Source organism: Eutrema salsugineum, unplaced genomic scaffold, assembly GCF_000478725.1.
Source record: "Eutrema salsugineum unplaced genomic scaffold, Eutsalg1_0 scaffold_6, whole genome shotgun sequence".
Classification (NCBI taxonomy): Eukaryota; Viridiplantae; Streptophyta; class Magnoliopsida; order Brassicales; family Brassicaceae; genus Eutrema; species Eutrema salsugineum.
Genome location: NW_006256547.1, coordinates 7,127,298 through 7,142,627, shown reverse-complemented (window position 1 = coordinate 7,142,627; position 15,330 = coordinate 7,127,298). Strand labels below are relative to the sequence as shown.

General features: G+C 34.0%; 3 protein-coding genes across 3 annotated transcripts; 2 read left to right on the top strand and 1 right to left on the bottom strand.

The window, feature by feature from the left end:
• Window positions 1-7,345: 7,345 nt before the first annotated feature.
• Window positions 7,346-9,812, top strand: LOC18011823 (F-box/kelch-repeat protein SKIP11). Its single transcript, XM_006395690.2, has 2 exons — window positions 7,346-7,563; window positions 7,685-9,812. Exon 2 carries the CDS (start codon window positions 8,021-8,023, stop codon window positions 9,413-9,415), a length of 1,395 nt encoding a protein of 464 aa, XP_006395752.1. The 5' UTR covers window positions 7,346-7,563; window positions 7,685-8,020; the 3' UTR covers window positions 9,416-9,812.
• Window positions 9,813-10,548: 736 nt separating this feature from the next.
• LOC18011705 lies at window positions 10,549-12,249 on the top strand. The gene is made up of 3 exons (XM_006395689.2): window positions 10,549-11,152; window positions 11,550-11,739; window positions 11,891-12,249. Exons 1-3 carry the CDS (start codon window positions 10,599-10,601, stop codon window positions 12,098-12,100), a joined length of 954 nt encoding a protein of 317 aa, XP_006395751.1. The 5' UTR covers window positions 10,549-10,598; the 3' UTR covers window positions 12,101-12,249.
• Window positions 12,250-12,277: 28 nt separating this feature from the next.
• LOC18011704 lies at window positions 12,278-15,178 on the bottom strand. Its single transcript, XM_006395688.2, has 10 exons — window positions 15,097-15,178; window positions 14,574-14,780; window positions 14,460-14,492; window positions 14,276-14,374; window positions 13,871-14,190; window positions 13,560-13,771; window positions 13,217-13,473; window positions 12,932-13,110; window positions 12,731-12,815; window positions 12,278-12,631 (listed from the first exon to the last, which is right to left on the bottom strand). The coding sequence occupies exons 2-9, from the start codon at window positions 14,767-14,769 to the stop codon at window positions 12,741-12,743; spliced, it is 1,371 nt and encodes a 456-aa protein (XP_006395750.1). The 5' UTR covers window positions 14,770-14,780; window positions 15,097-15,178; the 3' UTR covers window positions 12,278-12,631; window positions 12,731-12,740.
• Window positions 15,179-15,330: the final 152 nt, after the last annotated feature.

Sequence of the window (15,330 nt, the reverse complement as noted above, 5' to 3'; positions counted from 1 at the left end):
AAAACCATAATACTGTAGTGGTAACAATTAGGGCTCGGCAAAAATATCCGAAATCTAAAATCGGTACAATCAATTTGAAATGTTATATAAATAACACTTACAATAAGCCCATTAAAAACCCAATTGAAATTATTGTTTTCCTATCAATTGTTTTTCTTTACAGTCTTAAAGTGTTGCCTTCAAGCCCAACAAAAGAAACCTTTGTTTTTTTTTTGTTAGCACTTAAAAACCATAATACTGTAGTGGTAACAATTAGGGCTCGGCAAAAATATCCGAAATCTAAAATCGGTACAATCAATTTGAAATGTTTTGTATGATACTTTATAGATTTAAGTTTAATTTTTTTTGTATAATATTTTTTTTTCTTTTTTACTATTTTTTGGCAATTTAAATAAACGTATACGATCATCCGATCCGATCATCTGAATAACAATTTTTTAAATATGGATTTGGAACTGAAAGCTAAAAATAAAGTATATAATAAAATATATGTGAGTATTTTTTGGTCATTTTGTAGCTTTTAGGTGTTGTAAAAAAATTATTACTTATGACAATGAGAAATTCTTTTACCAGTGTTATATATTAAAAGTAATGTAAACATGTTGGTATAACATTATAGGCTTATAGCATATGTGTGTGAACGTGATAGGGATTACGAATAAAAGAAAAATATAAAAGGAGGGAAAGAAAAAGACGTGTGCCGAACAAATGTATGATGTATTGGTAAAAAAATGCAAAGAAGATTATATTATTCTTGCTTGTGGGAAATGAAAGTTATAGGCACAATTAATACTTACGTCTTTCTTTCTCCATCTCTCATTGTCCCTCTCTTCTCCTTTCCTTCTCCACGTGTACATGACCTCTTATGTTGTCCTTTTTTTTTTCCCTTAGTATCAAATGCACTTTTATTAAAAGTTCAAAACAAATCGTTTTCACTCGTGTTACGGTGCTTGATTTTTTTTTTCCACCATTAATTTAAATGATTAGACAGAGACTAATTGCAGATCGGTTTAGTTTAGAAATTATAATATACTTTTTGACAGATTTCCATTACGAGATATCGACTCATTGTCATAGTTTTTTCGGTTTCGAAAACATTAATATATACTTAATTAAGTTATAGAGCCCGACTCTTTGTCGTTATTCTACAAATTATCTTGCCTTTTTTGGTGGAAACATAGATCTCTCAAGCGTGTTTACTTTTTTTTAAATATTCACATTTGTTTGTTCTTAATTACCTCACTTTTTGACTTGATTTGGTCGACTGATTACATTTTAAAAGATGCTTTCCAAGTTTAAGTTGATAAAACCAAATTTATTTCCTCGGTGGAATTAGTTTTAAAAACAAATGACTAATGGAATTATTATTTCTTAATTTGTTTAAAAAACATTAAACTTAGTATATATGAAAATATTTCACACCAAAATTTGGAAAAAATATTAAGCAGTATATAAAGAAATTAGGGTAATTTACTCACTGCCTGCCCGTTGATTTTGAGTGAATTTGTCCAAAAATTATGTACTTCTCAAAGCCATTCTCAAATGTGATATATGCCAATTGCTTATTTAAAATTGGAAAAGACATTAAACAATACATAATTTGAATTAATTTACTTATGGTCAATTGCTTTTGAATTAGAAAGTTTAAAAATCTTAACATAATCGAATGAAAAACTAGAATAAATTCAACTAGTTTCATCTTTATATAGCCGCCAGTCGGTGTTCAAAATTATATTATGTTCTACCCAAAATTTCTCTATGTTTGACAATCCAAACCAGAAGATTCCAAACTATCAACCTCATTTGAATGAATGAAACACTACTACTCTTAAAATAGCCAATAAAATGTTTTAAACAATGATCCAAGAGCGCATGGATGATGCATGTACTGGGACAAAAAATTAACATAATAACTTATAAAAATAGTTTAGTTCTAATCCATAGAAAAATAACGACAACAAACTAAATCTATTAATCTAAAGGTTTTTAGTGAAAAAACTATTCAATTAAGTTTGAATCGGATAGAAACTTTTTAACTATTTTTATAATGTAAAAATCCCTTAAGTAAGTTTTTGTAATGATTTAACCCCTCTGTTAACAGTACTTTCAAATCTTAATGGATTACAGTTAAGTGAAAACATGGTGTTTTATATTCTATAAAAAAACGAAATGACTTCAATAAAAGAAAACCCAAAATCGATTTGAAATTAAAAATCCTCAATTTAAAATTTAGGATTCCTCATTCATTTTGAAAATCTCTTAAATTCTTCTTCTAAGTAAATTTGTTGGAGGAAGAAGAACAAGGTTTTAAACATCAAAGTAAAACAACTGCCTCATCTTCTTCCAAGCTTCATATTTGTGATTCTTTCTCTTCTTTCTCCCAATTAGCGAAAATAGTTCTCTCAATTCAAAAGCTTTCTCTCAAATTCGTTTTAATTAACACAACAAATCATTTCCAATCTCACCCAATTGACTTCCAAACCATTAAAAAACTACTTAGAATCACACTTTCAAAAATTAGGGTTCATCAATTTAGGTTTAAGAATTTGGGAATTTTAGAGATTATGTTTACTTTGGAATTTTTATATCTGGCTTTCAAAAAACTTGTTGTTTATAGTAAAAATCGTGTAGTTTTTGTTAAAAAAAAACGATTTGTTAAAATTTGACGGTGCTGTTCACGGAGGGGCTAAATCATTACGAAAACTTAGTTAAAGAGTTTTTACGTTACAAAAATAGTTGAAAGAGTTTTATCCGATTCAAACTTAGTTAAGGGATTTTTTCACTAAAAACCCTTAATCTAATAAGTAAAGTTGGTATACTTACATGTGTATTGGGTTCAGTCGCAAAATTTGAAATGGAACTCAATTTTTAACTCGGTTACGGATAATTTAAGTTTGTACATTAAGGGTTTATCTAAAAAGAGTTTACAGAAAACCCGAACCTACTTACCCTTATTCGGATATCACGAACGATTACAAATTATCCATCTATGTACGAATTTGAGGATAGGGTTTAACTAGTAATTAAGTTGATTAACTGTTTAAGCGTTAACTAATTACATTTCTCAAAAACTAATAACATTACATAAAGAGCACGTGTTGAATGCGATATTGACCCAAATAAACAGAAAATCATATGTACCGTAACTTGACACGTCATGTCTTTATCGCCGAACGCGTCGAAAGCTGACGCCTGAAAATAATTCCATAGTCGTTTCTCAAATTATCAATTATATAATATAAATTATATGGTAAAAAAGAGAGGTGCGTGATTTAAATAAATATTGTCGTTATTTAAAAGAAAATTGTTTACATAGTGATTGGTTGGCAGTTTTGTCTTTCTATGTCGATAGATGATGGTGTGATTAGTAGAGTTACAAGAATGGGGCTGTCACGGATAACTAATTTTTTAAATAACTAAAAAATATCTTTAAAGTGATAAAAGAAATCACAATTTGATTTGTTTTAAAGTTAATTAAGAATGCAACCATCGAATTAAAAGATCGATGTAGAAATGTGGGAAGAACGTGAAGAAATAAAAAAGAATCACGTCACGTGGAGACAGCTCTTTTACGAACTCTTCTATCCACTCACTTCATTAAATCATTTAAAAAGTGGAAGATTTAAAAGCAACAAGGAAAAAAAACAATATGTTTCCAAAAAAAAAGAAAAAAAACACCTCATTTTCTCCAGAAAAATACATCCTCTTTGCTTTTAGTTCAGTTTGTTTTTTTTTTTCCTGTGGTTGGCTTTGTTCACATACATGAGATTTACAAACAAATGTTCAAGTGTTACATCCTTGACGATCTTAGTGTTAGAAAAAAATAATCTTAGTGTTAAAGTTTTAATTTGATTTGTAAAATTAGTTTTTCTATGTGTACTAACGATCTATTCCAACATTTCTAACAATTTGTAAGTCGTATAGTTATACATTTTCTATGTTCTTTTCGTGCTTTCTGATGGCTGGGGGCAAGCAGCCCTTTATCGTCACTGATCCACTGTTGTGTCTCTGTATCTCGTATGTCTTCTGTGATCCCTTTTCGATTCATGTTGCTGATGTTTTTTTTTTGTAAGAACATTTTTTGGTTGCATAATATTAGTTTTGCATTATGCCTTTTTCAAATTTTCTATATTAATTATACTATTGTAATAGCTAAGATATATATTTTTTTTGTCAATAGTAATTTCAACTGGATGTATCTCCTAGTTTTTACTGCAATATAACAGATTTGAGATTGTAATATAAATGATTCGAAATCTAGAGGACCAGTGTTACTCTATGACTCTAAAAGGATTGAAATAAAGCTAAGATGAAAAAATGATTGATTGTAAATTAAACAGTAAGGAAAATCAAATTAAAAACGATGTAAATTTGATTTAAGAAAAACACTAGACCAAAGCAATTCGCAGGAATTTTACAGATAAGAACCAGATGACTATTCAGGACACAAGTGTAACGCAAATCTCGAACTCAAACATAAAAGCTTATCGATCCACTGTCGTGATCTCAATAACTTTGTCTAACAACCTAAATTCTAAACTGTCGTTTGAACCTAGAAAATCGCAGACAAGCATTAACAAGCAGGTTTGATCTGGTCACGATTTGCCTTAACTTCAACTGTCGTTGGCTAAAGACAAATCGCTCACCAATGTTTATTCTAGCAACCTATTACATTTTTGATGAATAGATTAACCTAAAATCACAGATTGAGTGATCAGTTCAACCTAAGTATTAAGTCTAACAATGGTGAAGACAATAGATATCAAGTCCTATTTGCATCTAATCTTTTAACCCATGAAATCTTTTGAACGCTTTAATCTAGCTAAGAGATCTACTCAGACATGAAGAAAGGAAACACAACAACAGATGAAAAGAAATTCATGAAATAAATCGCAGAAGAGATAATAAGGTTCAAAATTCTTCTCAAGGTGTAGCAGATTTCTTCTCCCAAAAGCTTACAAGTAATAACTCTCTGGTTCAGAAAAAATATAAAAAGAAAGCATAGCAGAAAGTCTGTAAAACGTCGTTCTGTTTTTGAGGCGGCTCTGAACTTTTTTATTCTCTTTCTGATCTCAGAATTAGGTAAAAGTCGATTTCCTTATTTTTTTTCCAGGCGGTTGGAGCATGTGCTCCACGAAAGGGTGAAATCAGGAGCAGGTGCTCCCGACCAAGAATAATCTAACTTCGTGTAAATTGGTCTCTTTTGCTCAGTTTCAGCTCCTTTTTGCACCAAAAGCTCTAGCTACTCCAATCCATCACCTTATATCACTTAGATACCTGAAACAACCTGAAAAAGACTTCAAAGACTCCTAAAAAGATCAGAAAACACTTATCAAATAGCTAAGATATTCTTATAATTTTATTTTCTTAAAATTAATGTTCATCTTTCCTAGTCATGATGATTGATTAATTTCTTATTAATGAGAACCAAAATACGTTAGATACATAATACATTCACATAGTTCTTGTAAGAAGATGACATTTACATTATGTCTTCTACACACTTTAACTTATGTAATGTTCACAACCGTTGATAAGTTGGTGGTATCACGAAAACAAAACAAAATAAACTTCTTCATCTTTTAGCTGATAGCGAATATGTCTTACCAAATAGCAGATACATATTGTGATTTCGATCCTTTTTTCAATATTCTAAATCCCTGTAAACATTATCAAAGTATTAATTTAGACGTCAACAAACATATGTTTTGTTTTAATTGCATGCCATAATTAGTTATGACGAACGAGAATTAGTAAACTAGATAATGAATTGCCATAGTAAATAAATGGTGTAGACTTTAGATGAATAGCTAAAAGATGGATCCAAGTATTTGGATTAGTTTTCATTAAAAAAAAGTATTTGGATTAGTCGTATAAAGTCCCAAACTTCACATGGACATATAAGACTTATCACACAGAATCGACACGTAGTTCTTCATCATTGGATAACGATGGCCTCCATCGATGGGACTTTTCAAAAACATTACATTCCAACCCTTAGTGCAAGTTTGAATCTTTCGGCCCGACCTAATAATTTTACTAATGAGTATGTTTTATTCAATTACAAATTAAACTTATTTTAAGTTTATAACTGATGGAATAATTTTGTTTTAGCCAGAAAGTTTGAACATCCTTTCGGCCAATAGTCTTTCTGGTCCAGAAATCGGCATGCGATAATTCCCAAAAAAAAAAAAAACAGAACGCTTCTCCGAAATAGGATTAGAACGAGACTATACTTAGGTATTATATTATTTGGATGAACCTAGATAGCTCCACTAAATATTTACTTTTTTTATATATTGCTATTTGTTAACCGATACCTCCACTGAGTCACCAAATAGAACAATGATATAATACGATTACCATAACATGGTCATGGTCTCTACTGGAGGTTCCTAACAAAAATTACCATATTATACATGTATTATATCTATATCGCAGGCTTGTTGGCTTGAATTGATGTCACTTACTTGCGACACAAAAAGTTATATATTTACAAATTATGTTATTATACGTACTGGTTCTACTAATTGTTCTTGCCATCTGAATATTTTGGATATACTGACAAAGAAATATATGAGTTTTGGAGTAAAAACTCCTCATTAACCAATTTTTTTTTTTTTTTTAAGTAAGTACTTGGTTTGGTTATAATCACTCACATTTTCTATGTGTTATTGTTTATGAATTAATCAGAATTTACCTATTTGTCCCAGTATAATGTACTTTCATAATACTATAGATGATGTTATCCAAAAATAATACTAGAGGATATCGAGAAGAAAGAGAAAAAGAATATTAAATTTCAATGACGTGGGATTTGTAAACAACTTTTTTCTGCAAGTAATTAATTCCTTTTGAGTTTTGACCACTGAAAATTAACAGCTGAAGTACTCTGAACATCTGCATTCAACGCTGAAAAGTAGATTGTTTCTTTTTCCTGATTTCCTCACTCTGAAAAAGTTTTTTAAAAAAACACATTCCAATTTTCATGTTTTTTTTGGCACTAAATATTATATTTTCCAAACTATACAATCCTCCTCACCAGTAACAAAATATGAAAAAAGCAATTGTTTAGCTATAAAAAAGTAAACTAAACAAAATCTAATTTTGATTGGTATATTGTTGGGTTCTCTAATTTTTTTTTTTTTTAGAAATATCTATTCTCAAGTTGTAAAGTTTCTAGTTTACTCTTAATTTTTTATTTTGGTGAGACAAAGGACTAAAAGATTTTAGTTGAGTTCCGTTTTCCATTTTTTTCTTTGGTCAGTTGAGTTCCGTTTATTAATTTTATTTGACAGCACTAAATTTTGCATAATACAATTAAACCGAAAAAGTTAACAAAAGAGGAATAATCAAGAGAGAGAAAAAAAACCGCAAAAAAAAAACAAGAATTGTTCCTCGCAAAGATTTTAACTTTGAGCCTCTGAGAAACCAAAGCTTCACTCTGATTCGCAGAGCGAATCCAAGAGACGACAGAGAGAGAAACGCGAAGAACAGAAACAGCTCAGATTTTTCCCCTCAAAGCTTTTTAATTGATTATTTTTCTCTCTTTAATCCAATCTCGTAAGTTCTTTCTTCCATTTCCGATTCTCGTTGTGATTATTATAATCATCTGTTAATTATCAACCAAACCCCTCTTGTCTTTTCTTCTAAAAATCCTTTTTTTTTCCTTCATCATGAGCAGAAGGAATCATGAACAGATCGGGATCGAAGATTTCGCTGTTTTAAGTTCCCGGGTTTGATTTTTTCCCCCATTTTTTTGTGAAATTGGAATCTGGAGATCTGGATCTTGAAAGCTGGCAAAATTTTCGTGTGGTGGGGGTTTATCTGTTCTTGATGATTGATTTGATTAGGTTATTGGTCGAATCTACAATCTGAATCCGTTTCTCATCTGAGTTTTGAATGGTTTAGATTCGAAATTCGAAGACTTATCTCGTTATTGATTCGGGTCTCGAGAGAGAGATTATTCTTCTGGATTGATCTGATTTCCCAACACCAAGAATCGTAGTGTTTCGAAGACATGTTGGAAGATCGATCACTAGATTCGTGTTTGATTTCAAGGGTTTTCTCAAGCTCTCGTATCTCTGAATCAAACTGGTCAAAGTCTTACATGTATCCAGAGGATGATGCTTCTGATGAGAATAAGCTCAGCAATGGTAAAAGAGCTCTGGAGGTTGTTGGTGAGATTAGACAGACCAAATCACTTAAACTAATGGGTTTTTCGATTACATACGATAGCGATTCCTCTGACTATTCATTGAGTGGGGAAGAGGCAGCAAATGGCAATGGCTCATCGAGTCAGGAGCAAGAGCAATCTGACTCTAGCAACAACGGTGGTGATTCATCGGACACGCATTCTCTTATCAACGAGATTGGTCGGGACAATTCGATAAACTGTTTGATCCGATGTTCGAGGTCTGATTATGGCTCCATTGCTTCTTTGAACAGAAATTTCCGTTCTTTGGTGAAAAGTGGAGATATTTATAGATTAAGGCGACAAAACGGGTTTGTGGAGCATTGGGTTTACTTCTCATGCCAGCTTTTGGAATGGGTTGCGTTCGATCCTGTGGCGAGAAGGTGGATGCAGTTGCCAACAATGCCTTCGAGTGTTACCTTCATGTGTGCAGATAAGGAGTCTTTAGCCGTTGGCACGGATCTGCTTGTCTTAGGAAAAGACGATTTTTCTTCTCATGTAATATACAGATACAGCCTTCTGACTAATTCTTGGTCTTCTGGTATGAAGATGAACTCTCCCAAGTGTTTGTTTGGATCAGCGAGTCTTGGAGAGATTGCTATATTCGCTGGTGGTTGCGATTCTCAGGGAAAGATTCTTGATTTCGCTGAGATGTACAACTCTGAGCTTCAAACTTGGATAACTCTTCCGAGGATGAACAAACCGAGGAAGATGTGTTCAGGGGTTTTCATGGACGGGAAGTTCTATGTAATTGGTGGAATCGGTGGTGCTGATTCTAAAGTCTTGACCTGTGGAGAAGAATACGATTTAGAGACCAAGAAATGGACTCATATCCCTGACTTGTCGCCTCCAAGAAGCCGTGCTGATCAAGCTGATATGTCACCAGCAGCAGAAGCACCGCCTCTTGTTGCGGTTGTGAATAACCAATTGTACGCAGCTGATCACGCGGATATGGAAGTGAGGAAGTATGACAAGGAGAGGAAGAGATGGTTAACCGTTGGGAGATTGCCTGAGAGAGCTGGCTCGGTTAATGGATGGGGACTTGCGTTTAGAGCTTGTGGGGAGAGGTTAATCGTTATAGGTGGACCAAAGTATTCCGGAGGTGGGTTTATAGAGCTGAATTCTTGGATACCGAGTGAAGGTGGTCCACCACAATGGACATTGCTTGATAGGAAACATTCTCCTAATTTCGTTTACAATTGTGCGGTGATGGGTTGCTGATAAAAAGAAGGCACATTTTATAATACTCTCCATTTGAAGACACTTTCAGATTCTTGTTGATGGGTTTTGAGCTCACAAGTCAAAAAGACTCCATTGAAGGTTCCAAGCTCCAACCTTTATGCTTCTTCTTCTTCTTCTTCCTTATTTGTTTTCCTTACAAAATTTTTCAATTTGAATACAATCATCTCTGTATTGTTAGAGACCAGACAGAAGTCGCAAAAAAAAAGAAGGAAAAAAAACTGAAACAGGTTATAATAAGTTCGTTAAAAGTTGAAGATTTTTAGAGTTTGCCAAATCTGGTTAACATTGTTGTATGTGTTTTAATCTATATTTTTTCTTCTTCTAATAATGTGCGATTGAAAGTTATGTTTATAGCCATCTTTTTGGTCTTTGTTCATAGTTTTGCTTTTAGAATTTTCTACCCCTTTTTTTTATTTGGCTTTAGATTTCTTTTTTTTTTACAGGTGGAATCGTTAGATTCACTTTACAACGTTGGTTTCCAGTGTTTGTCATTTTTATGACGACAAAAAAAAGTGTCACTTTTGTTTTTTTTGTTGGGGTAAGGAGGGGCAAATGTTATGTCTTTATGGATGTGTCTTTTAAGATATCTCAATCTGTTGCTTGCAAGTTACATTTTTGTTAAGAATGTTTTTGGACTCTTCTTCGTTTAGGTCCTTTAGCTTTTAGTCTATTTAGATTTTCATAATTTGGGAGTTTGGGTGTAGAAAACAGAATCCAACTTAAGTTCGTATTTACTAATTAGTACATTGCGAAGAATATTAAAGTGATTTTTTACAGAGTAGTTAAAATTACTTAATTATGGACTAGACATTACAATACAAATCATGTATGAATCTCAAAATTTTGCAGAATATTGGATCCACAGCCATTTTAAGGGTTATCTCTTAATTCTTTGTTTGTTGCGGAGAAAGTTTACAACTTTACAATATAGACATCGTGATTTTGTTGTAGAGCCAAAAATGTATAGCATCGAAATATAAGTGGTAATTTCCTCAATTCGAAATCCTGAAAGTAAAGCCCATTCATATAATTGGGTCCATATAGTAAGGCCCATTTAAAACCTCACAGGGTTTATGGTTTTTCTTCCTTTCTGCTTAGCAAATTTAGTTCAAACGCCATTATCGCTCAGTACAAGAGCTTCCTTCCATTTTCTACTGAGAGGATGAATTCTCTTCATCGTTTAGTGGGATTAATCACAAGAACAACGAACACATATCCAATTTCTTCGAGGGTTTCGCATACACGTTTGAAATTTCCGACGGTTCTCGTCGATTTTATGTCAACAAAATCTCGAAATGATGAAGATAAATGGAACGACGCTTGGGAATCAGCTTGGTTACCGGAAGATCTAACGGATAAGAGCCGAGCGCCGTGGGAGACAGACGTGAACTTCCCTTCGACGGAATCGACGGCGGCGATATCTTCGTCGGAGGAAATCGATGTGGAGGCGAAGGCGTTCGTAGAGGATATGAACGAGCACTGGAGCGAGAGGAGAGGGAAGAGCGGGAAAGAGGAGAAGAAAGAGAGGAAAGAGATCGAAGGAGAATCGCTTTATAGCTTGGAGACGATGAAGAAGGATTATAGATTGAAGAAGCAAAGAGTTCACGCGTCTTTGTGGGTTAAGGAGATCGAGAAATTGGAGGAAGCTAAATTGGGAGATTCAGGAGCCGGTGGTGGAGCTGATGATATCGATAGGCTTCTCGATAGTTGCTCAGAGTAAGCGATTTCTCTTTTGCCCTAATGCTTGAATTCAAAATCACGCCTTTTGCAATTGCAATTTGGGTTTTTTTTGGAATCAATCTTGTGTTATCTTCACTTCACTTACTAGGTCTGTGATTTAGCTAATTCATGAAAGTATACTATGAGGATTGCTCTGAGGATTTCTGGTGTTTTTCTATTTCTTTGGTCTGTGATTTAGGTTTTAGCTAAACCCTTTGAACAAGATTTTGATTTTCTTGTGTACAGTCTCAAACCATATTCATTTTAGTGCATTGGAGAGATTGCTTATGTGGATTTTATTGGTGTGTTAAATATCTTTACGTGCTTGTTTTTGTGTTTCAAGATCAGTGTGCTTCTTTGTGATTTTGATATTTCGATGCTAAAAAACAAACAGGATTTTCGACTCGGTAGATCATGATTTTGACAAACTGGAAGTCTCGAGTGGAACCGAATTGAAAAACAAGCCTGATGGTTGGGAATCAACAGCAAAGGAACAAGATGGAAACCTCTGGGAAATGTCACAAAGAGAAGAAGACATTCTTCTCCAAGAATTTGATCGCCGGATTGCCTTCTGCAAATTCCAGGTACCACCCAAATCTGTTCTCATACCACCACTGTTCATCCATCTGCAACGTTATTCAGTTTGGTGTTAGGGATATGCTAGCTTTGATGATATAAAAGCTCGAGACTTTTAGACACTCACTGTGTTTCTTGAAAATCTTGATTGATGAGCAGATAGCGAGTTTTATAAAGCAACACATATTCAGCAGGAGAAGACCGATTGATGGGTGGAGATATATGATCGAAGTGATTGGTCCAAATGCTAGAAAAGGCAAAGGAAGTGTTTCTAGGCTCCCGGCTTTATCGGATGTGTCGACTCAGCCTTTTAAAGAAGAAACTTCCAGTCTCAGCACCTTCAAGCGTCGGTCGAACATAGATTCGTGAGAGACTTGACGAGTTCATGACAATGTTTCTATATAGTGTGACAAATGTTGTTAGATTGTTTTAAAAGGATATATAGATTCTGACACTTTTAAGATCCTAAGTTTGCAGATATGAATCGGAAGTTGTGAAATCAAGAGTGTTTCTATATAGTGTGACAAATCTTGTTTAATCATCTCAAAAAGAGCAAAAAAAAAACAAAAAAAAATTACAGTGGCCAACTTGTGGTTTTGTATAGATTTCCGTTTTGTTTACAATCTAAAGGAGATGCAAGTCAGATCACTAATATCTAAAGCTCATTCCTTCCAAGTCTGTTAAGTCTCTAACAGGCCAAGAACAGTAAGCGCAAATGTATATAGACCTTTGCTTCGGTTATGCGAAGTTCACAGAATCACAAACCCGTAGCTGCCGTGTCTTTAACCGTAAGCAGCAACTGCTCATCCGATATATCCAGAGTGAATTGGTTCGTAAATTTACCAAGCTTGTGTCTTGGCTCATTGGCAATGGCAATTAGGCCAATCCTTCACAACTAGACTACAAGTAGAAAGAGGAAAAATGAGGTTACAAGTAGACAAAATATATTAGTACTTTGAATAGTTTATGAACATAAAATATGTAGAGAACTATCATTACTTATAATCAATCAAGCAGGAGGTGAAGGAGGTCTTGAATCTGCGCGATGGTGGAAGAGTTTAGTTAGTGCACGACGCTCACAATCCTGAAATGCAACCAAGTTGATCAATCTTCAACGTTGTCTGTTCTAATAACATTGATATGATTTAAATACTAATGAAATGAAACCGACGATCAATCTCTAGTATGTTTATATTTTACCTTGAACATGTTTAGGCGTAATGGTCTATCCGGATTCAGTCTCTGAAGTTTAAGGTATGTGTATGCAAAACTCAATTGATCTCTTGAGGTAAACCGATCAACTTCATTGAACCAAAGGCAGGAGAAGAGGTTTGACATTGGTGTATGAGCCCTAACAATAAAAGAACCTTCAGGTACATCTAAACAACAACAAGACACATCACACACAAAAAAAACATCAGCAAAGATAAAAGAGACAATGTGTATGTGTGAGAGAGAAGTGTGTGATTGATTTGATTTACTCACAACTTGGAAGAGGAGAATTAGGATCTGAAGGGTCAAATTTCTTTAGTCCATCTGATCGATAGAACATAAACTGTTCATCGATGGCCGAGTGGTTGTATTTGTTCAGCCGTTTGTTCTGTAACACCTCATCCCAAACACAATGCCGGTCATAATGGTTAGAGATAGCGAATTCTGATTTTGTTCGCCATAAGAAGAAGTCAATTATCAGCATAGGATCTGTAGTTAGCCTCATCTTACTGTCTATCCAAATCGAGTACCTGAAAGAAAGAAACGAGGATTGGTAAAAAAGATTGAGTCACTGATTCAAATCTCTGAGCTTTGAGTAACAGCCAACTAACCTCACCTAGAAGAAGGAAAAAGGCGGTGTGATAGAAATTTCGGAACTTTTCCAGTCTTTCGCATATCGGTGTAAGGCAGATTGCTCACTACTACAGTTTTCCACAAACCAACAAATCCTTGCTTATCTGGAACATGCCCTTCACTAGCCAGTTTCGACAGTGTTTGCTCATCAACGAACATCACAAAACAAACATTTCGCTTGGAGAATTCACTGATCTGAAGAAACAAACAAGCAAATGATGAGGATGAATACATTCTCCCCTAAAAGTAATCTACTGTAATTAGCTAATATCTACTAAAAGATAAAGTTTTTACCTTTTTACTTGCAGGTCGCCTTAGGAAATCAGAACTTCCGAAAATGCAAGAAGACACAGAGACTACACAGTTCTTCATGTAGGCCCTATCCTTTTCGCTCAAATCAAATCCAGTTCCTTTGACAAAACCACAGTGAATTGTCTGATTTGTCGCAGAATAAGATCTCTCTCTTTCCTTGAGCGTTTGATGCCCTCCAAATCTAGGATTATTATATGTCTCTGTCTCTACAAAGCCTAACGAAAATCGGTTGAAATTTAAATACTCCTCAGGCTCAAGTATGTGATTAACAGATTCAGCAAGTGCAACTTCACAAGGCAAATCTGCAAACACACAAACAATTTAGCTTAGATCAAAAAAACCAACACTAGCAGTCAATGAAATTACTGGAAATTCAAAAATCCATACGCTTGTTTCTCTTCTTGCTTCCAGGTGGTTTTTCGATGTTGGATTGTTTTAATCCTATATCAAGCTCCGAGGACGTGAACAGATGATTTTTCATATAAGCTACATTTGATCAAAATCCAGTTAATACAATAGCTTTTTGTACTAGCTTTGATACGATTCCAAAGTAAGATAAAAACTTGCTTACGGTTATGCTCAAAATGAGGCAAGATCTCAGAACCTACACAGAATACAAATTAAGAATGTTTAAATAATCTCCAGAGCTGAGAAAGAAGAGATTTTTTATAACTTTGAAGCTCACCATGAAAGAGTAGTTTATGGCCAGAGAATATGCAAGAGAAGAAAAAGAGAGACACGAAGAAGAAGATGAAGTGTGAGAGCTTCAATTTCACTATCCGACCAAACTTCTTTCCTCTTCGAAGAAACAGAAACGAATGATCATTCTGACCAGATGGATTCAGATAAGAAACGACCGTACTTCTTCTCTCCGGCAACATTATTACCAACACTGAAAATTCAGACCAATCAAAATTTACATGCCTGAGCTTAGGGATGGATTCAAAATCATTCTAATTAGCGTACAAAAAACCAGAAAATTCATGACGACATTTTATGATTCCACCATTCATGATTACACGAAAATATTTCGACATTTTAATAATTTGGGAAATCTAGCAAAAACAAACGAAACATAAAGTTTATTACAAAATCCAAGATGCCGATTTGGAAGAATCTCTCGCACGAATTCACGAAACTTTCGAGAACCAAAAACTGGGCAAAGACCAGATTCGAAAGGAAAAAAAAGGAAAAGAAAAACTCTTTACCTCCTGATTCGAAGATCTCTAGCTCGACACAGACAAAGTGGTGGTGATTTTGGCTGTAGTGTACAGAGTGGATTTATTGATCTTTAAGATGTATTTTTGTTCTTGATTAATTAACTAGTTAATTAATAATGTCCAATTGTTGGGGAAAAAAGTTAACTAATATCGTTTCACCGACGTTAAAAGAAAAGGTGTGGTTATTAAATCCCATATCGATTAACTATTAATCGTTCACTT